The sequence below is a fragment of the Buteo buteo genome, chromosome 16, assembly GCF_964188355.1.
Source record: "Buteo buteo chromosome 16, bButBut1.hap1.1, whole genome shotgun sequence".
Taxonomy (NCBI): Eukaryota; Metazoa; Chordata; class Aves; order Accipitriformes; family Accipitridae; genus Buteo; species Buteo buteo.
This window is the reverse complement of record NC_134186.1, coordinates 6720140-6741577: the sequence shown is the minus strand read 5'-3', so window position 1 is coordinate 6741577 and position 21438 is coordinate 6720140. Positions and strand designations below refer to the sequence as shown.

The 21438-nt window shown below is 49.5% G+C and overlaps 2 protein-coding genes across 6 annotated transcripts; one reads left to right on the top strand and one right to left on the bottom strand.

The window, feature by feature from the left end:
* Positions 1–26: 26 nt before the first annotated feature.
* FABP3 (fatty acid binding protein 3) lies at positions 27–3791 on the top strand. Its single transcript, XM_075047700.1, has 4 exons — positions 27–275; positions 1023–1195; positions 3285–3386; positions 3494–3791. The coding sequence occupies exons 1-4, from the start codon at positions 203–205 to the stop codon at positions 3545–3547; spliced, it is 402 nt and encodes a 133-aa protein (XP_074903801.1). The 5' UTR covers positions 27–202; the 3' UTR covers positions 3548–3791.
* Positions 3792–4782: 991 nt separating this feature from the next.
* ZCCHC17 (zinc finger CCHC-type containing 17) lies at positions 4783–21339 on the bottom strand. Of its 5 annotated transcripts, none has more exons than XR_012653121.1 (8): positions 20809–21339; positions 20331–20388; positions 18806–18906; positions 17026–17117; positions 16146–16246; positions 14697–14845; positions 13033–13232; positions 4783–5617 (listed from the first exon to the last, which is right to left on the bottom strand). XR_012653121.1 is itself a non-coding variant. In XM_075047697.1 (8 exons), the coding sequence occupies exons 2-8, from the start codon at positions 20848–20850 to the stop codon at positions 5441–5443; spliced, it is 720 nt and encodes a 239-aa protein (XP_074903798.1). In that variant the 5' UTR covers positions 20851–20954; positions 21032–21339; the 3' UTR covers positions 4783–5440. The 5 variants fall into 5 exon arrangements, 4 of the variants coding, with proteins under 4 accessions (XP_074903798.1, XP_074903797.1, XP_074903800.1 ...); XM_075047697.1 differs by lacking the exon at positions 13033–13232 and having other exon boundaries at positions 20809–20954; positions 21032–21339; XM_075047696.1 differs by lacking the exon at positions 13033–13232 and having other exon boundaries at positions 20809–20954; positions 21061–21339.
* Positions 21340–21438: the final 99 nt, after the last annotated feature.

The following is a 21438-nucleotide window of genomic DNA, read 5'->3' as shown; positions in this document are numbered from 1 at the left end:
AGCGCTGCCGGGGAGTATTTCTGGAGTGCGGTTGTGCTCTTTCCAATCATGTGATGAGGACATTATTTAAGGCGGCTGCGAGGCCGGCAGGCAGCTGCAAGCTGGGCGGTGCAGTGCCACGCTCACAGCCAGCCGGACCCCCGGGACCCCCATACACGCGTGTGGCTCTGTGTGTGTGTGGGTCTCCCTGCACCCCCTCGCCATGGTTGATGCCTTCCTGGGCACCTGGAAGCTGGTGGATACGGCCAATTTCGATGAGTACATGAAGGCGTTGGGTGAGTGGGGGGGTCTGCAGGGGGGGGGGTTGGAGTCACGACATCATCCCCTTTTTTTTCTACCACCCCCCCCACCCCCCAATTTGCCTGGCCGAGCCCCCTGCACACGGGGGTCTGGCTGGGGGTGGCTGTAGGCGGTGGGGGAGTCACTGCTGCTTGGGCAGGGTGGTTTATGGGGGGCTCTGGGGCTTTATTCCTGGGGGCTTGGGCGGGGTAAGGGGGGGTCTCATCCTTCCCCTGCCCCCCCCCCTCCGGGGGGTCAGCCTTCGGTGGAGGGAGGGGATGCCCCCAACGGGGTGCAGGGAGCCACCCAGGACCTTTTCAGCCTCCCCCCCCCGGCCCCAGCCCCGGAGCTCCCCATCACCCAGCCCCAGCCCCTGCCTTGCTTCTGGGCAGGGTTGGTCCCCACCCACGAGCGGTTCGGGCAGAGTGGGGGGTGACACCAGTGCCCCCCCACCCTGCCCAGCCCTAGAGCTGGTGGGTGCTGGTGCAGGATCCATCCCCGAGGAATGGAAGCGTTCCCAGCCCCCCCCCCCCCTCCCCCCGCTCCTGCCCTGGAGCCCCCCCCAGGCACGGCGGGCACACATAAAGCCCCCCAGGACCACAAGTGGTGAGCGGTTTTGGGGTTCACCCCCCACCGTCACAGGAAGGAAGAGCTCTGGGGTGATGCCGGTGGGGACCAGAGGCTGACAGCCGCATCCTGCCCCTCCACGCACCCTCAGCTCTCCCCCACCTTGCACCCCACAGGGGTGGGCTTCGCCACCCGGCAGGTGGCCAGCCTCACCAAACCCACCACCATCATCGAGGTGGCGGGCGACAAGATCACAGTGAAGACCCAAAGCACCTTCAAGAACACAGAGATCAGCTTCAAGCTGGGCGAGGAGTTTGACGAGACCACGGCGGACGACAGACACGTCAAGGTGAGCCCCCGGCCCCCGGCCCCATCGCGTCAGACCCCCAAAAAAGGGTCTGTGGGCTCTACTGAATCTGGCCGTCAGCTCTTGGCTCTGGGGCTCCATCCTTTTTGCCTTTGGGAGGGTAAAACCCCTTTGCCTGCTGGAGCTGGTGCTCAAGCCCAGTCTCACCCAGCCAAGGCCCCCCACCTCACCCCATTTTGCAGCGGGGTTTTCCCCCGGGGAGCAGCACGGGGCCCTGGAGCTGCCGGGAAGGTTGTGCAAGAGCCAGGCTTGCAAATGCCAGCTGCCCGCCCAGGGGCTTGCTCAAGAGGAGGCAAGGGGACGTGGTGGGGTGGCACCAAGTGTTGTCCCCACTCCGGCAGGGGGGGGAGAAGGGCACAAGACCTCTTTGTTGAGCCCTCTCTTGGCTTGGCCTGCAAAGCAGGCAGCTCTGCAGGCAGGGATGGAGCAGCTGGGCAATCCTGCCCGGCCCATGCCTCCCTAGGGGCTGATGCCTCCCCGGGGGTCTCTGAGGAGGCCAACGCCTCCCGGGTCAGGCTGTTCATCCCTGTAAAGGCAAGGAAAAAAACACCTCGAGACAGGTCAGAGCTTCTTTCATGGCCTCTCCCATCCTGCACAGACATTTTCCCTTGCAGGACTGATCGAGCCCCTGCTTTTTCCTACTTTCCCAGCTGCTGTGGATGGAGCAGCTGGCAGCCCCGTGCCCCCCCCACCCAGCCCCGGGGGCACTTCAGGGGGGGGACCTTGGGGCTCATTGGACACAAAACCCCTTCCCGACCCCAACGCAGCAAGCGCAAGGGCTGGGCACAAAGCGAGGACAGGCTGAAAGGGGACAAGAGCGAGCAAGGCAGCAGTGCCGGGCAGATACGGGGCAGCACATCCCTGCCTGCAGCACTGCCGCCGCTCTGACCTGCCCGAGCTGGTGGAAACTATGTTCGAGTTTGAGACGTACGACCTGCCGCCAGCTCCTGCCCGCGGCCCAGGGACGTGCCCTTCAGACGGCCCTCGGCCGGTGGCCAGAGGGCACGCGACAGGGCAGCGGGGGCCGGGACGGCTGGGGCTGAGCCACGGGGCTGCGCGGGATGGGGCAGGTGGGGTCTGCCACGCTGTGGGGCGCGCCGAGCGATGGGGCACCCAGGATGAGGGGGGTCCGGGGCTGTGGGGCACCCGAGCTGTGCAGGGAGCCGAGTTGTGGGGAGACCCAAGGTGTGTAGAGACCCTGGCTGTGGGGCACCCGAGCTATTGGGGCACCTGAGCAGTGGGGACAACCCAGCTATGGGGAGACCTGAGCTCTGGGGCGGGGGGAGCCCGAGCCATGGGGGGGCACCCAAACCTTGTGGGGACCTGGGCTATGGAGAGACCCGAGCCATGGGGGGCACCTGAAAGGCAGCACCCGGCTGTGGAGGGGCTGGGTGGGGGGCACGGGGCAGAAATGGGGTCGGGCAGGGGGTGCCGCTGCCTGTCCCGGCACAACCCCGCACCGTGCCGCCCCGCGGCTGCGCCCAGCCGGCTGTCACACTAACCTTGGCGAGGGCCAGGCTTCTGGGGCAGAGTCAACAGCAACGGCTGGGCAAACAGCGGCCCCGGCAAGCAGAGGCGTGTTTGCTGGATCAGCCCCTCCAAAAACCCTTGCCAGGCCCTCCGGTTCAAAGCACTGATACCTGCCACACCTCTTTGATCCCTCCAGCACCGGAGGCAGTGAGCCACGCTTGGGAGCGGCCAGGATCAGGTCCCGGCAGCCCCAGAGCAGGATGCGGCCCTGGGCAGGGCTCCCTGTGCTGGCCCTGGGTCAGGGAGGGCAGGGTCACCGTGACGGTGCCCACAGCGGGGTTACCGGGGGGGCAGCCGAGGCCGTGACCCAGCCAGCAGACAGAGCAGGATCCGGCCTGTGCCGAACCGAGCTGACAAAGTCAGAAGGGATGCTGCCAGATGGGCACCCCGATTGTGGCACCCGCAACCTGTCCCTGAGCCCCACGAGGCTCCTGGGTGAGCACAAGGACACCCGGCATCGTCCCCTCCAAGGGACAAAGCCCCCAGGAGCCAAGAAACCCCAGGGAGGAGGGTAACAGCAGGTCTTGCTCTCTCCCTGCAGTCCAAGGTCACGCTGGATGGAGGCAAACTCGTCCACGTGCAGAAGTGGGATGGGAAGGAGACATCGCTGGTCCGGGAGCTGAAGGATGGGAAATTAATTCTGGTAAGAGAGATGGTTTTAAATAGGAGCGGTTCAGCCTGGCACAGGGCAAGCCGGGAGCTGCACCGGCTCGGCACAACTAACCTCCCCACCACCGTTTCTGCCACCAGACTCTCACCATGGGCAACATCGTCTCCACCCGCACCTACGAGAAGGCGACATAGACACCGTCCCCACCTCCCTCACCCGTCACCCAGTCCTGCATTCGACCCTGTCCTTGCCCTGCGCCAGGCACGGTTTGCCATGGTCTTGGAGCCCACTGCACCCGCCGGGGCCGCCAGCTGCCCCGTCCCCATCACCTCGTGGGGCTGCTTGGGGCTTGGGTGGTGGTTTCATGGTTTGGGTTTGTTTTTTTTTTTAATAATGGGAAAATCCACATGGAAAAATAATAAAGGCCATCTTGTTACAGCTCTGTGATCAGTTTACTTGGAAAAAGGCTTTTCTAGCACATGCTCACCCACAGCATTGAACCACACCAGTCTCAGCCAGGCTACGGGGAAGAACACGGGGCTTAAATCCAGCCCAGACACCCTGGCAGCAATGGGGTTAAATGACCAGTGATCCCAGTAGCCAGTCTCAGCCAGTTCTTTGAGTTGTGGAAATCAGAGAGGTCCTTGTAGTTAGAAATGTGCTTTTCAGGGGGGAATATTAGTTTACTCCCACTGCAGCTCTGCCATCAATCGTCCAGGATCCAGACACACTCCATCCCAGCGAGAGCGACCTTTCCACCACCAGTGCAGGCGGGCACTCACTCTCCGCCAAAGCATCAGCTGATGGTGCACACCCAGCAGTGCCCGGACCAGGAATCAAGGTCACGAGCACTTGTGTCTGGGTTTGGGAAGGAAACCAGTCCAAAAGGGGGGACTCAGCCATGGGGAACTGGGGTGAGGAGTGCTGAAAGGACAAAGCACAGGGAAAAGGGGCAGGCTGCCTCCATTGAGCCCGAGTCCTCCTCCTGCTATGCCAAGGGGCAATCGCCAGCCCAACTCTCACTTCCCTGTAGACACCAGGAGCGACTCAGCTCCCCATTTGACACATCTGCCCAGCAGGGACAAGCTGCTCCTGGCAGACTTCCTCTGCTGTCACCGCAGCCTGGAGCAACCACAGACCCAGTGCAGGACAGTTCAGCCCTCTGTCATCCCTTCCCCCCTGACCTTCAGCTCCAGTTACAAGATTTATGGTCCAGTTGCTCCTTACAAGAAGGCACCAGGCTTCTCATAGGGGTCATGTCATCACACACCCCCTTCCCACCCTGGGGAAGCTCTGAAAGCAGCCAGGAGTTTCAAAAAAACCCTTTAATGCAGGTCTCATCCCCTCCCACAAAGCTAGCCCTATTTTTTTCACTGCCCAAGGTGAAGCATGGAACATAGAAAAGACAAGACCCAGTACAAAGTACAACTGGAGATTGGAGAGATTTATTTTTCATCACTTCGCAAGGCGGCAAACACACCACAGTTAATGTTTACTTAAAATACCTCCACTCCCCCATTTGCTTCTTACTTTTTCACTCCCAATGTTTGCAGATGAAATGAGTGAGGCTGGGGGAAGGTTTGCAGACCAAAGCCAAGCAGCTCCACACTGTTACTGGCTGGGAGGACGTAGCCCCATCACAACTCCCAGCAACAACCACCTCTGTCCCCGAGCACGGTGCCGGGACAGGGAAAGCACAGCTGCGCAGCTCCACCTTTTACAGGCAACTGGATGGGGGCTGATGTCATGCAGGCTCAGTGCAGCTGGCCACACTGCCCAGGGGAGCCGCCGCTGGCAGCTTACCCTGCGAAGCGATGAGGCTACAGGATGGGAGAGGTGCTGACGAAGGGGTGCAATTAGCCTATTTTGGCAGGAGTGCCTACTGATGGGAGAAAACGGCAGCTGGTGCCTAAAGTAACAGAGGACAACTTGTATCAAAGTCAACACCTGTAACACTGCACGCTGAGCGTTACTTTTAGGAGAAGGAAACTCCTTGTCCCTGGAGCAAGGGGTGCGCTGATTCAGTTCTGCTCGCTCCTCATGGTGTGCACCAGGGACTCACAATGCCAGTACCCCTGCCTGCCTGCTCAATCCCGGGGCTTCTTCTTATGCTTCTTTTTCTTCTTCTTCTTCTGAGCCTTGCTCTTCCCTGAATGCTTGGTCCTTTTGCTGGCTGGCTGAGCCCCATCACTGTCCGAGTCCGAGCTGTCTGAGTCTGACTCAGAGGACTGCTTATTCTTGTGCTTCTTTTTCTTCTTCTTCTCCTAGCAAATGAAGGAAAACAAATAAAAAGCCTTGCATGTGGGAAAACTGTCACTTGTGCTCACCAGGGCAGCGAGACACTTTCTGTAATGAGTGCCTTGCAAGCTGTGACAGGGGCAAGCCAGTTCCTACATGGAAAGTGCACACAGCTTCTGCCCCAGTGAGTCAGGATTTAACCACCGCTGTCAGTCCACAGCTGCACCAGGCAGAGTACAGCAGCTGTCAGAGCAGAGGCGGGACATCAAAATGTAAATCCAAGTCTGAAAACTGTTAGTAGAATCACAAGTGTCCTTGCCATCCCTTCACGGTCAGAGCTTACTCCATTATTTAAGGCTATTCTTTATTAATAAAACTTGGCAGGATGAGGTCTTTTTGCCAACAAAATGGGTTTCTAAAATAACCAGCTGGACATGAGGACCATCTCTGCATCCCCACACCATCATCAGCCCACAGACTGCCAGGAAATGAGCACTGATGTGCTGAAGCACCCACGACAACACACCCTTCTCCTTGCAGGAAAGCCCAAGCCCAAGAAATGCCAGTCAGAGTTTCTTGCAGCCCTCCCTGGAGGGGAGCAGGGATGAGGAAAGTGCCCTTTTGCAAGCAGCAACTCTTTGCACAATCTCCAAGCAGATTGCACACCCTCCTGCTCTTGCAGCTTCCCCCCCTCCCCGCCCCTGCACACAGGCAGAGTCCGGGGGCAGCACTGAGTCCCCCCGGCTGTATTTCTGCAAAGCCCTGAAGCAAAAACTACACAGAGCTCAAGATGCAGAATAAGAACAGCTGGTGCTGGAATAAAGCTCATCAGGAACTTTGAAATGGATCTAAACCCTCCATTTTGAGGCACGTGACTAACTACCAAGTAGAGATTACTCTGAGATCAATACTGCAGTATACCTTCCACTGGAATCGCATCAGGCAGAGCATCCCCAAACAGATGAAGACTATTTAATGATGCAGTACAGCAAATTGTATATATTTAATTAGAAAACAGTACTGGGGAGAGGATCTGATCCGCCTGCGCTGGCAATGCACACAGCCCAGCTGCTAGCCCCGCTCTGCCCATTGCTTCATCCCCTTCCAGCAAGGAGCAGGAGGAGAAATGCTGACCGCAGCTCTCAGGAGCCAGACGTGACCTCTCAGAGCCAGGGAGCCTAACAGCTCAGTAAACCACTGCTCTTCAGCCAGAGCAGGCCAGCGTTGGAGGCAGGCTGTGCAGCCAGCGCCAACCCGAGTGGTCCCGGTGCCCAGAAAACAAATGGCTCAGAAGGTGTCAGCCAGCATGGTCAGCTTTTATGCACAAATAAACAAGCATCCAGTTCTGATCCCAGCACGACTCACCTTTCTAATCCTCTGAATACCCATAAAGTGATAACATAGACCAACTCTTGAAGTAAGATAGAAGATATTTTTTTCAGGCATATTTTAGGAAGATGCTTTGAAAAAGAAATTATTGTCCTGCAAAAATGAGGCATTTTGTCTATCACCCCTTGGTTCTGGGAAGTAAAGGAAAGCAGCATGCAGGTAAGAGTGCCCATAAAATAATTTTAGTATTTGGCACATGCTCAATATAAAGCACTTCCAGATTGCTAAGACCAGGAAGGGTTCCAGCTTTCCATCCAAGCCCAGCAACACTGGCCTCCAAGGAGGATCCACTGATCTCATCCATGGTCCCATCAACATCAAAGAGAGACTTTCCTGTGAAAATGGCTATCATGAATTTTCCTTCTATTCAAGGACATACAGAAGACGCAGTGAAAGAAGCAAAAGAAGGTTTCATGAAGCAGAGATGGACCAGCAAGGCAACCCAAGCCCATGCGATTGCCTGTGATAGGCTTAGACAACACCAGTGAGGAATGCAACCCAGCAAGCAAAGCTTGCTGCTTTAACTAAGCCATATACCAGCTTTTTTGCTTAAAGCGAGCTGCACCTTCCTGGGTGATCCACATGTGCTCACTGCTCTGGAACTGGTGCACCCATAAGACTGGGCACAATCTTCCCCAAACTTGCTGCAAACCAGCATCCTATTCTCCTCCATAATTTAACTATGCAGCCAGGTGCCAGTGATACAGATGCTACTGCTAGCTGCATTAGATGAGCTTTTAACCCCTAGCATAGCCCAACTCCTTTCCCCCTGCACATACTTTATCTTCACTGGATGCACCTCCTGTAGACTGGTGTCATCCTGGGTTTGTAAAAACATGCCCTGCAGCTGAGACGCCACAGCAGCATTGCAGCTGGGGTCAAAGGGAGCTCTTGAAGCAGAGCATTAGCAAGGAGCCATGGCATTGCCTCCCATGCTGACCACCACCTCCGAAGGGCTGAGCTCTCTGTTAGCAGTGGTAATGAGTCTGCTGAGCCTGCACGAATGAGTGGGAGAAGCCCAGGGCATTCACTTCAAGGCATCACTAGACCAGGAAAAGGAGTCTCAGTAAGCCAGACAAAAAAAAAAGCTACGTTTCCCCACCCCCCCATCTCTACTTGAAAGAGGTTGAATGATGGCTTGTTCAGAGCACGGCTGTGCGCAGGCTTTGGGGAGCAGCACAATGGGAGACAGACAGCGGTCAAGTGACAGTCCCAAATGTAACACACAAACATGTTTGACGTTCCACTACACAAGGGAGTGTAATGGGAGCCCTCAAGCCAACAGCTCTGCTTATTTTCTCTGCCAAGATTGTCCCCAATGACCTCAAGGCCACCCTTGGGCTTGCAGAGTTTTCCTGGGAGAGGTTTGCTGTAAATCACCCCTGCCTTGGCAGGACTCTTAGTGCCACGCACTCATTTCATGAGGAAGCAGAAAGAAGCAGCAAGGCCAAGGGCACGGTTAAGCCAGTCACAGGACTACAGGCAGGAAAAGTCCTTGGGGAGGCCACCCTCCTTGGCCAGCTGCTGCAGACATCCACAGCCACCCTAGAAGCTAAGCCAAGGGAGAGAAAATGAACACATGATTAGATGAAGGGAACAGTGGCAATCAGCCACAGATACACAAGATACCTGTACAAAATCAGAATGATTGGGGCGGGCAAGTATTTCCACCTGCTCTAACACAACCAGGCACAGCACAGGGCTGGCCATGGCGGCTAAAGGTCTGAACCCAGAGCTGACACCGGTTTTGCAGATCCAGCGTGAGATACTCCCTCCTCCCTCGGATGCCCGCAGGTGCTGCCTTAAGCCTGTTACACACCCACCCCACCCAGGGAAAAAGAACAACCCTGGCTGGAAATGGATTGGAAGCATCCACGTAAAGAAAACTCGCTTCAAAGAAGGAAGCCCACGACACAACAGCATGTGCATATTCACCAAGAGGACTCCAAGCTAAGAGATCAGCACTCATCAGTTCAAAACAAAACCCAGAAGAAGCTGCTAAGAACAGCATGAAAAAATGAGGCAAAGGGCCGGGGGGGGGGGGGGGGGGGGAAATCCCCTGCAGTAACTGACTTCTACATCCCAACTCTGCATCATTTGCTGTAGGCTTGGAGGTGCTCAGGTAGCTCACCAAGGCAGGCGAGCACATTAAAGCCAAGCCCATGCTGTATGTAGGTATGCATTAACAGCAAAGGCACAGGGTTACTGGTAGCCCTCCACTGCCACCCACAATCCTCCCCTGAAGTGCAAATGGTCTTAAAATTGCTTGGGGAAAAAGAAGTGTCCCAATGCGGAGAGCACAGAGAAGGCTAGGTTCTCCCCCCTCCCCCCCACAAGACATTTCTTCCATTAGCTTCAGCCACTTCCAGTCAAGTGCAGTTTCCATATGAAGGTTAATATACTGGCTTACAGGAAGACATGCCTAGTCTGTCTACACTTCATTTAAAAACAACATACTCTCCAGTAAGAGTGGGGACACAAAAGGCCCAGCTAAAGACATCAATTTAGTATGGATCATGTGTCGTAGCACCAGATACAGGCTATCAATTAGGAACAACAAAGGAAGGAAGCTAGTAGTGTTTTCAATGTGAAACAGAAATCTTCTAGGGAGATGGAAGAGCAAAGAGGACACATTGCTTGGAGCTAACATCAAGCAAAGAGTCCTCTGAGACTCCAGGGAAGAGAACAAAGTACTGAGTTCACTCCACACCTAGCACACTCTTGGCAGGTATCAGTTTTTTGTAGCTCCACAACAGCACTATGATCATTGATGTCACCCAAAATTTGAGTGTCTACATTTTTCTGTGGGACAATACCAAAGTCCCTACAAAGTTCCCTACCCACAAAGAGCAGAAGCAGATTGTAACAGTCTTCAGAAGAGGCGGACGGTGAAGAGTTAAATGTTCTAGAGAAAGGGGTGCACCAAGGAGAATTTTCTCAAGCTTTTCCAGCCTGTGCACATGGTGAGAAAGTTTGACAAGACCTTAACAACTAACAGAGTTTCATTCCAGAGCTTGGGAAACTTTCTCAGCATGTGAAGGCTGAAGACAGAACAGGATGTCACACATGTTCCTTCAGGATTACAGGGGAAATAAGAGTACACACGTGGACATTGTGCTGGCTGAAAAAAACCCAACCCCTCAGTCTCCCCTTTTTGGGGCTTCTAACAGCCAAACTGCTCACACCAACACAGAAAAAGTACTTTCAGTGCAGTAATGCAAGCACCACAGCATATAAGCACAAGCTGGACTGCAAACACTGCAGGGAGCAAGCCAGCAACAGAAAAGCTTAACGTTTTCTGTAGCAGGAGATACTGCTGCTGTGAAATCATTCTGCATGAGCAGCACCCTTCTATTAGACCACAGATTTCTTTAAACTCCAGTGTCCCAGTACTGGGAGACAAGCACTCTGCTGGTTACTAGTCAACTCACCATTGCACAAACAGGAGCATTTCTCTAGTTTACCTATGGAGAGGGCAGTGCCAAAGCAAAGGCCGGGTTTCTGCCTCCAGCAACAGCAGCAAAGCCCTACCACACCCTGAGCTGCAAACCTGTCTCCAAAAATCGATGGCTGCTGATGGATGAAACTCAACTCAGCTCTCAGGCACACCCAGGCACTCCCCCAGAACTGCAAACACTGCATTTGTGTAAACATTTTGAGTGGATTTTGCCCAAGCAGACTCCCGGTGTAAAGATGCAGAGAGGGCCAACAAGTACAAAGACCTGCACGTTACGGTTCCTTGCATGTCCTGTCCAATTTATGTAAAGATTACAATTCTACCAAAACAGAACAAACTTGCCTCAATATCTTTCCTCTACAAAACCCTCCTTGGGAGCTGGCGTGCAGAAGAGCAACAGGCTGGACTAGAGCCTGATAGTGCTGGTTTTCCTACTGCTCTAGTTATTTTTAAATAGCTGGCACTAAGGGGGGACAACATTAGCACACTAGGCTCTCTCCTGTCTTTTGTAAGGCAAGTTGCCTCAGGCTATGCTTTAAGAATGTTACAGCAATTCATTCTTTCTGAAGGTATTTGATTTTGAGATAAGAGGGGAGTGTTCAGATCTCTCCAAGAAGTTTAAATATTTTTCACCAGGCCCTTTTGTGGAGTTATGGTCTCATTCAGAGACTTTATGTCCGTCCTTGTGAGAAATTAGAACGGATTTCCAGATACATGCCTTCCTGCATCACCAGAGAGGTGTCAGTAATCGTTCCAGTTTTTTTTTTATTATTCTTCAAGAGAAAAAGAAAAAAAAGAAAAAAGCAAAATTCCACCACTCAGTTTAATTCCAAACAAGATTAATTACGTAACTCTAAAGGTATTATTGTATGCCTTGTTTGAGGACCAGACAGAATTAATGTGATGAGAAGAATCCAGTCTATGGCCATTAAATAAATACAGAAAAGTTCAGAATAGCACAGATAAGGACAGTGAGAGAACAGCATAGTGTGTGAAGAGCTGTGCCCCAAGCTAATGCCATGTAAGAACTAGTAGAACAAGTACCAGCTACAAGTGAGAATGGACTAAGGCTTGATGAACTACAGGTCACTGAATAGGTAACAATTAAGAAGGTGTGGTTTTTACATGAGGAAACAACATTAGCAAGCAGATTGCCTGGACATCTTTTACACATGGGAGAAAGAACAGCAAAGTCTGCCTACAAGCCATCACAGGTCACATTCACTATGCAATTCCAATGACCATAGTCCATGTGTCTGAGCAGACAATGGGAAGCTTTTGTAAAATTTAAATTAAAGGGGTTACTCCTGCTGTCCAACCTGCAGATCTTTTCTTGAAAGACAGAGAAGAAAGAAGCAGCAGAAGGGTTCATTTCTTCTCAGCACGCCTCCCTCCCACGCAAGCACAGCACAGGCACGCTGCTGCGTTCCCATAGGAGCTCCTTCACCCTGTGACCCAAAGAGTAAAAGTGAAAGGGACACAGACACATGCCTGCACAGCTGTCAGCGACTCCTCAGATGCTCCCCGGTACTTCCGCACAGCACTGTGACAGCAGCATCTCCGCTTCTCCCTCAAGTCACTTATTTTCTCAGGGATTACACGAGGCAGGAGAGTGCTCTCATGAAGGATACTAACAGGGTGATCTGTCACTAGAAAGACTTGTGCCCATGGTCACAGCAGAAACCTGTGCCAGTGCACAGACCTGAAGCCTACAGCTGTCTCTTAATCCTGTAAATGCTGTGGGGTTCAGGCAGGAGAAAAGTGAGGAACTGAGGAACCATTGGGAAGGCAAGCCAAGAAAAAAAGGGGTGAGGACCCCAGAGTATCTCGGTAAGGAGAGTAATCTCTGGGGAGAGAAAAGAGCACCTAGAAACTGCAAGGAAGCACCAGATCAAGGAAACAGAAAATGTTGATCATGAACAACCAAAAAGGTTAATACTATTGCTATGACACTAAATAGATGCTTGGTTATAGCAGTTCTCTGTCTATTCATTTAAAAACATAAACTCTACATTTATGTTACAAGCATAGGATGGGATGGGGTCAGCAAGGCAATTGCTACTAGGTAGATTGAGCTATTTCTACTTTGTGTAAATCCCCCTGGGGCTTCAGGCAAGCAAGGAAGCATATGGTGGCTCCCAGACAAGATCACAGCAGGCACTCGAGACAACAAGGGAGCTATTCATTTCGAGGATCCCACATCCTGCCTCCAAAAAGCTCAAAGCTTTATTTTCCAGCACTGGAAAACATCTGAAAACTTTTGATCTCCTCCTTGAGAAGGGAGGAAGATCAAAGCAACAAGCAAGATTTAAAGGAAGGCTGTTAATCCACAGACCCCCCCCAAATATTAGTAACAAATTCAGGACAGTCACCCACATCTCCTGTAGTCTCAGCAGGGCAAGACTCCACAGGGAATCCCCACCCTGGTGGATGAGCACTGATATGATAATGAATTATTTGCACACCTCGGTGTAATTTTTCCCCCCTGCAGCATTTAAGTAACAATTACACAAGCCCTTACCAAACAAACCATCACCACTGCTAGAGGGAAGAGAACCCAAGGCAGGAGAATACCCAGCCCTGCAAAGGTATTACCAACAGCCTGCTCACACACTGCTCCATGGCAAGAGGGAAGCCCAACGTCTGGAGTCCAGAAAGGTCAGAGTCACAGTTAGCCCGGGATCTGAGAGACAACTCTGTTCAATCGTGTGCTTCCAAGATCAGAGGAGAAAGAAGACCACGTGTATTTTCTATCGCAGCGTAATGACGCTCTGCAGACATTCTTGAATAAGAGCCTACGTAGTGGGAAAACAAAGCACATCTTGGGATGGAACCAGGCAATAGGACCTACAGAGAAGACAGATCCCATTCCTGCTACTGGATCAGCTATCCAGAGCACTACAGAGCAAACAAGAACTGCAAATTAGGCATCAAATTAATGCTAACTTCATTTTGTACTGACTGTAGGGCAGAAACAGGTATGCCACAGGGCAGTGGCTGACACAAGGAAAGTCACTACACACCTGGCTCTTCTACTCCAGTGTAGTCAACACCTACAATCCCACAAACAGCCCCAGCTACTCCTCTCTCAAATAAGAGCGTACCGTAAGAGTGCCAGAAACCACAATACCAGTGAAAAACATGACTGGAAGCAAGACTTCAGCTACCAGAATCAGTGACTCTGGACTGGTCTGAGTGTTGTCATCAAAACAGACTCCTCTGTTGCCTGTTGCCCGCATCTGCAGTCTCTCCTACTAGCACCAGTACTGGTTTAACTCCACAGTGAGCCTGGAAGAACTAAGCCCTTAAAAGTCAGTTCTCGCTATGCAATTGCTAACACCATCTTTGTCCCTCTCTTGTAAAAATGAAATCCACCACCTTTCCTGCCTGTTGCTCCTGTCGAGGGATAAGACAGGCCACAGGGCTGGAAAGAGAAAGAAAAAAAGAAGAAAAAAGAAAAAAGGGGGCTTTGGAAGTGTCATTAGAAGTTGGACTCCAGTTGTGAAGGGGCTGATGAAACAGTTTATGTACTGAAGTCTGGAACTGGAATACTCATTGCTGTATAAAGAGACCGACCAATGAATGCTCCTGTTTTAGATTCATGTCTCCGCTACATTTTATGCCAGCATGCTCTGAAGCCAGAGTTCAAACACTGGACATAAAAGGTCTCTTACCTCTTGACATTTTTCACATAGACAAAAATTGCTTTAGAGCCTGGAAATGGAGTATGCCCCCTGTGCAAATACAACCAGCAATTTTCCCCTGGCATGTGCAGATAAGCCCAGCTCACATTGCACTGGCTGGGTCAGGATACCCACTGTAGCAAGGCAGCAGGGCATTTAGTTCAGATTAAAGAAAGGTGTTAGGGCGAGAGCAGTGAGAAGGGAGGAGAAACAGGGTTATTGGCAAGAATCAGAAATTAAGGAAACTAAAGCAATTTCTATAAAGCCTCACAAAGACCAAGGAAAAAAAAAAATCCTTTTCTCACTGTAAGAAATCTCTTTGGAAGTCTCTGCATTATATAGCACAAAACCATCTTAAAGACAGCTTAACAAGAATAAAGGGAAAAAGTGTAAGAATTACTAAAAAGTCTGCAGAGAAGATTCCTGTTTTGCTATAGAACATGCACAAAACTCAGCCACTTTCTCAGCCCAGAACTGGCTACTCATAACCATGTTGCCATAGTAAATCACAGGTGTAACTATACAGAACAAATTATCTGGTTCACTCTTCCAGGCCAGCAGTAGGGTGCTTCATACCTTTTTCCTTTTTTTTGGAGGCTCATCAACCATGCTGGTCTTTTTATCTCCTTCATATCCTGCTGCTGCCACCTCCTCTTCCTCCTCTTCTGGAATGAGGCTATATTTGGTACCTCCAGGCTGCACGAAACACTCCTTGGCAAAGTGACCTGTAAAATAATGTTTGAAGGAGTAGCAACCCCCCCCCTTTTTTTTTTTTTTAAAAACAACTGCATTTCAGACACCTGAAGTGCTGTCAATTATCTTTCTATCATTAGTCACAATAAAAGAATCTACGCTGTACATTTTTTTGTCCTAGCATTTCAGATAGTTTAACGTGCCCCAATTAAACAAGCTGGGGAGCAAATGCAACACAGGTCATTCTGGGAAGATTAGTCAGGCAAAAACTAAGACACTTTTGTCTGAATAGGGCAATTGGCAGAAACGTGTCTGTGCAAGGGCTTAAAGAGCATGGAAAAGTGTATGGGAAAGGGAGTAAGCTGGCATGACAGGCACCTGGTAAATGAGACCAAAGCCACAAATATAGAGGAAATCAGCTCATTCTGGTTCTACCCTTTCTACTGGGGAGACATCAAGGTTGACCCACTAAGAGTTGTAGTGGAAACTGCAGATAGATAACATCTACCTGCCTGTTACGAGTAGACATCATCCATCATTAAAAAGCAGACTGAAAATACACAGTATCCAGTTTAAAGTTTTGGGGGTTCTTTAAAATATTATTTTAAAGATAGTTGTCTAGTGCTACAGAGAACAATATTCATTATTAACCTTCTGCAGAACAGAATTAACTCCAGCTTAACTATTTATTCTATGGCTAAATAACCTAAGACAAGTAGGGTACAGCAAAAACTCCATGTACAAAAGACTACTTTATGCCTCAGCCACTTCCAAAAAGCTACTGAAAAGCCATCACATAAGCCAGCTTCCTATTACTGAACCAGGCAAAACACAAAAATTTCACCAGGTTAAAAAACCCCAAATGCTTGTTTTCAGCTCTAAGACACTGCTCACAAGCTAACACTGTGTTCCCAACAACTGATCAGTAATTTCCACTGATTGTTCTTCAGAATTAAATGATCTGGTGAAGGCATATGTTTATTTTTTAAAACACAAAACTGAAACAGGACCTCAGCTATAGGACACATTAACACAAATACTGCAAGAAGGGAACCTGTACTCTACCTGCACTCAATAGGAAGGTTCTTTACAGGAAGCTCAAAGGGACGCGATTTTAAGAAACAAACCTTTATAAAAGGAGTTCAGCTAAGTCTTTCCTTTTTGTAACAAGTGATTGAAAATGTAGTTCTCCTCTAGAAGAGACACCTGGAAGCACAATCCAGTCCTTATACACAACTGTGAGACAGATGTTGATACAATCCTATCTACAAGTCACCACCTGGTTAGAACAAGGCTACATCAAAAGTACAAGGCAGCCCTGCATAAACATACCTTTGCAACCACATTTCTTGCACACAGTGTTCAAGACAGCTTCAAGTGTGATCTTCTGACTCGTGTAGTCTCTGAACGTGCGTTTTTTCCTCTCATCCTGACTGGAAAGAGAAGGACAGTTCCATTTTCTCCCTCTTCCACTCTCATCCACTTTCATCTTTAACCCTGTGTATTTATATGGACACAACCTAAACAGAAGTTTTTCTCAAATGTTGCTCTAAAAGAACCACTTAATCAGCTAAACCAAAGAACAGAGCTGACCAACTGCTCGTTAGAATAAACCACAGTTAACAGCATATTTTACCTGTCATCTTCTAATTTTGAGACTAACTGAGCACACTCTGCACAAAGCAGACAAATGCAGGGAGCTGCAGTTACATCCTTTATACTAACATCTGTATTTTCTGTGTGAACACACACATAAATATACTTGCCCAGTATGAAAATAAAGCAATTTTACTTGACCCGCAAAAGATGTTGCAAAAAAAGGTAGACAAGGAAGCTCTGAAGCATCCAAGCAGTTAAGATTTGATTTCATAGTATGTGAAAATGAGACAAATCCCCAGCTGGAATGATCAGTCCTTCCAGTACAAGCACACTGCCATCACGACACAGGAATGAAAATCCTGCCGGGGTGTGAAAGGCTGGAGCTCCCTGCAGCCTCCTCCAGCTTCTGCCTGCCTCTAGGCTGCATAACCAAGGGAATGCCTTCAGTCAATCCTCCGGCCAGTGCATCGCTGGGGGGCTCAGGGAGAGCCAGCCTTGCCCTCCAAAGGATGGGAGAATAAGTATGGCAGGAAAGCCAGGAATGCAAGGCAGGGAAAAGCAGGCAGTAGCAACCTGTCTGATCTGTTATATTCTGCTCAGTAGATTTACCTACTCAAGGGAAATATTGTTTGGATCGAGGTCTTTTCCTGTGCCTTGGTTAACAACCTTCATGGAGAGGGAAAGCTTCAGTTTGTCATCTTTCATCTGAAAGAGGAAGAGATGGAACGAGACAAAGAAATGACAATGATGTTAATTAATACGCTGTATCTGGAGGCCTATAGAGAAGGAAGAAAACTGTTGGTTAGCAAAGAGCAGCACCGCAAAGGATACTACGTGAAAGTGCTTTTGTTCTATTATTTTGTAGCTGCATCTAGAGTACTCTAGCTAATAAAATAGCTTCTGTTAAGCAGCTATCTCAGTAGTAAGACAAGCTCAGACTATAGGCCTGCTCAGATTAACATTCTGCTTTCAGTATGACCAAAGCCAAGAGCTGTAGAAGAAAGTGCATGTTTGGAAGCTTTGCTACAATTCTCAAATCATCCACCCTCGAGACAGTTCCCCCTGGACCAGTACTTTAGCCAACTTGCATCCTGAAAAATAAAACTTTATATCCATTTCCCTATTTTGATCCTCTTATGAGACTAAAAATGTTTCAAGTATCTCTGTTAGGGGCTTACTCTTTTCTGAATCCTAGTAAGTCTTTGATTGCCACATTACCACTTTAAAAGCAAGAGCAAAAGTTGTATGTTTGGGGGTTTGGGGTTTTTTTTAAGCCTTTCTTGCAACTGTCTGCATTTTCACCCATGCTGCTATTGAAGGTATTTCTGTTTTGTCTGTTTATGACACCTATGCAGCTATTTGCAGGCAATCCAACAATGAACTCTTCTGCTGTCCACCTCTCCAACATGCTTCTGCCCCTTGCCTCTACAGCAAGGAAGCCAGGAGCCCAACAGCTGTGCTCCAGATAAGGAAAACAGTGGCTTAATAGAAACTTACACAAACAAAATAAAAGTTAAAAAAAAGCACACCACAGATGGCTAAAAAAAAAAATAATCTGTGAAAATCTGTGAAGTCTTTCATATAGTTTTTCTATATTGTGTAAATAAGACCAAGTTTCTCAACCCATTTCCCTTATCTCACACAAAATTAAGTCCTTGTTTTGTACATCAATCTGATTATCTTCTTCCAATTAAAAAAAAAAAAAGCAAAGCATTTATGGCCAAATCCTGTGCAACTTTGAACTGAATGCTTCCACCTTGATCCCAACAAAAAACAGTAAGCTTGCTTTGTTTCCATGGCTCACCAAAGCACAAGTCTTTAGTTTTTGTTCCACGTAATCTTTAAATACAGATGATATACCCATTGTCACATCTTCTGCAGGAGAAAAAGGAATGTAGATTGGGGGGGGGGGATGTAAAATGCTCTTACTTCAAAACAAACAAACAAAAAGTCTGGGCATAAGTCACTGACACTGGTACTTTCTTGAAAACAAATGAACAAAAATCCCTAAGAACACTCCTGCCTCTCAAACTGGGTTTATATCAGCTCTTATCTTGGGATCCTTTCAAATTGCTCATTTAGCCACCAAATCACACAGTTAAGGTGATACAAGCTGCGAAGGGGTGCGCAGGGGAAGAAAGGGAAGCGTTTTGTTACTTTTAAGCCAAAAGCTTTTATAAAGTCCCTTTTTCTGACCTGCATTGTTGCAAGTCACAGAAACGATGTGCCCAAAGTCACATCTAGAGGTAAAGAGAATTCACCCATCTGTAAAATAGAGCCTGCCAAACCCCAACAAAGCAACAGGAACACACAGCCTCTGCGAACAGAAGTTCTCAGTGTTTTCGCAGTATATTTTATCACCGCAGCATTAAAGAAACAAAAATCAACATTACCTCTTTTCCGATAAGCTTCACCCATACTTTGTCTCCAACATCGACTATCTCTGAGGGTTTATCCACACGGCAGGAGGACATGTGAGTCTTATGGACAAGGCCTGGTCATGGTTTTGGAAGAGAAGAAAGGGAAAAAATAAAGACAAGTCTCCACTTCTCATTTTTGCCCTCTAGAACAGCAGTCTCCAAAGTGTGATGGAGGTGAGACAATCCTTTGGGGTGTGGGAAGAAAATATTTTTTTACCAGTAACAAATAAAATAAAAAAAATTAATAGCACTTATTTCATCTTTAGCTCATCCTGTTTTGACTTCTATTTTGGAGTATGTTTTCTAATGTACATAACATTAGTACAGTAGTACACGTGTATAATTTATTAATAAATATGCATATATTGGGGGTGTGTGCTCAAAGAATTAACCGATAGGGTTAACTGAGGGTGCACAATCAAAAACGTTTGGAGACCATTGCTCTGGGAGACAGGGCACATATTCAGCGGTTCCCCTAAGCAAAACTAAGCATTTCTTTCCTCTGGTACATTATGCAGGTGAGAATCAACTAGTTGCATCAATCAAACATGTAAAAAGTCACCAAGATCTGCTCCAAATTAACTCAGAGAAGCAGGACCCCAAAGCAGTGTCTTCATACTCAACATATCAGGCACCCACACGGAAAACTGTAGCAGGCACTAACACCTCTCCCATCCTGCCTGTCCTCTGAGGCCACCCGTAGCACCGGAGAATAAAGAGCCCATTTCACGCATCAGCAACATAACACTTTGCTGGCAAAGTCAAAAGCATGAAACACCATGGCTGCCCCAATCTCCTGTGCTTGCAAGGTCACACAGGCCCAAAATTGTATTTTTAATTTGCACGAATGACATGTGGGCTACAGAGAGGACAAGGGATACAAGGAAGGATAAATCTGGAAACACCTCGCTGTTCAAGATCACGTTTCAGGGCCTGTTTGTGTCTCAAAGCGACTTCCCTCCAGCAGCCACGCTTCTGTCCAAAAACTTTTATTAGAACTGGCACTACAGCGACTGGACACTTCAAGAGGGGAGTGGAGGCAGCACTGCTTGTGGACCTACCAGCTTTTGACAGAACATCCACCGTAAGCTGCTGCTTTAGTAAAATGAGTTTGTTTGACTTTGCAGGTTTCCCACAAACATAGACAGAGCTTTAAGTCAGCTTTTCTGGTTTATTTTTTTATTTCAGCTTCATTTGTATTGGCCATAAAAGAAGTTGGAAAAATTATCTAACTGTAGAAAGTTTCTATAATCTGTCCAATACCTTAAAATGATTCTGTAAAACATCTAGAAGTTAGCAAAAAGCCCTCTGAGTCTTTTTGGTATTCATGCAAACATATCGGAAGTACTTTCCAAGAACCTCAATTTCTTCCTAATTTAGGAAAAAAACCTTTTCTGAGCTTTTTCTAAAAGGTGGCAAGACTTTAATTCCAAGGACGACTGCTTGGCTCAAACACACCAACATGAAACCATGTCTGAGCAAAATAGGAGAAACAAACCTTGTTTCCTGCAGCCTGGGATTTTTATAAATGCCCCATATTCTGTCACTGTAGCAACCTGTGAAGAAACCAACACAACACCTAAAGGAAAACCCTTCACAAGACACTCATTTTCAAGCCATAGGTTAGAATACGCACAAAAAGCCTACACGGTTCTCCTGGTTTCCTTCAGTTTTAGCTTTCAGGGCAGGTTAGGCACAGCACTGCTTAATAACTCTGGAGTAGGTGTGGTCAGCCAACCACTCCTACGTTATTCAGGTAAGCATCTTGTACGTATATGCATGAAAATCTATATGTATGTACATAAACACACAGACATATATACAGAGCCGCGTATATACGTGCTACAGAACCGTCAGTTGCCCAAACTGCGGCTGAACTAAACGGTGACTGAAACAACAAAATAAGGAGACAAAGAAGCACGCCACAGGCCGTAACATCTCGCACGGTGACATCTGCCAGCAGCAGCCCCGCACACCTCTCCCTGGAAGATGGCGTAGAGCTCGGGCAGCGCCTCCATCACCGCAGGCCTCGCAGGGTCCAGGCGAGAGACACTCCAACGGCCCCACCGGCTGAATTCACCCCAGGCTACCGCATATTCACCGCCCCAGTTCAGAGAGATGCCTTGAAAAGAAATATTTAATTAATGCACGAAAGCTCCTGCGGCCAGACCTATTAGCAGGCAACAGTCATTATTCCACCTTGACTTGGGCTACAGCCCGGCACCGACCCCAGCGCGCCCCGACGGTCTCTGCCCTCACACCGCGGGGGTTCAGCGGCTCACACCGGCTCGGGGGGGACCGAGGCTGCGGGGGGGGGGGGCGGCTGGGCTGGGCGCGAACCGGAGGCCGCGGCGCCGGCCCGGCCCGGCGGGGTGAGGCGGGACGGGCCCTGCCCGGCGGCCGCGGAGGAAGCCAGAGCCCGTCAGCACCCGGCGCAGCACCACTCAACCACCGCCATCACTCGGCCCCTGCGGCCGCCGCCATTTTGCTCCCTCCACACCCCTCCCCCTCACCTCAGGGCACCTCTCCACTCCGCCAATCGCCGCGCGCAATGATGGCGGGTGGCAGCCTCTAGCCAATCAGCGTCACTCGTGTTGCTGGCACCC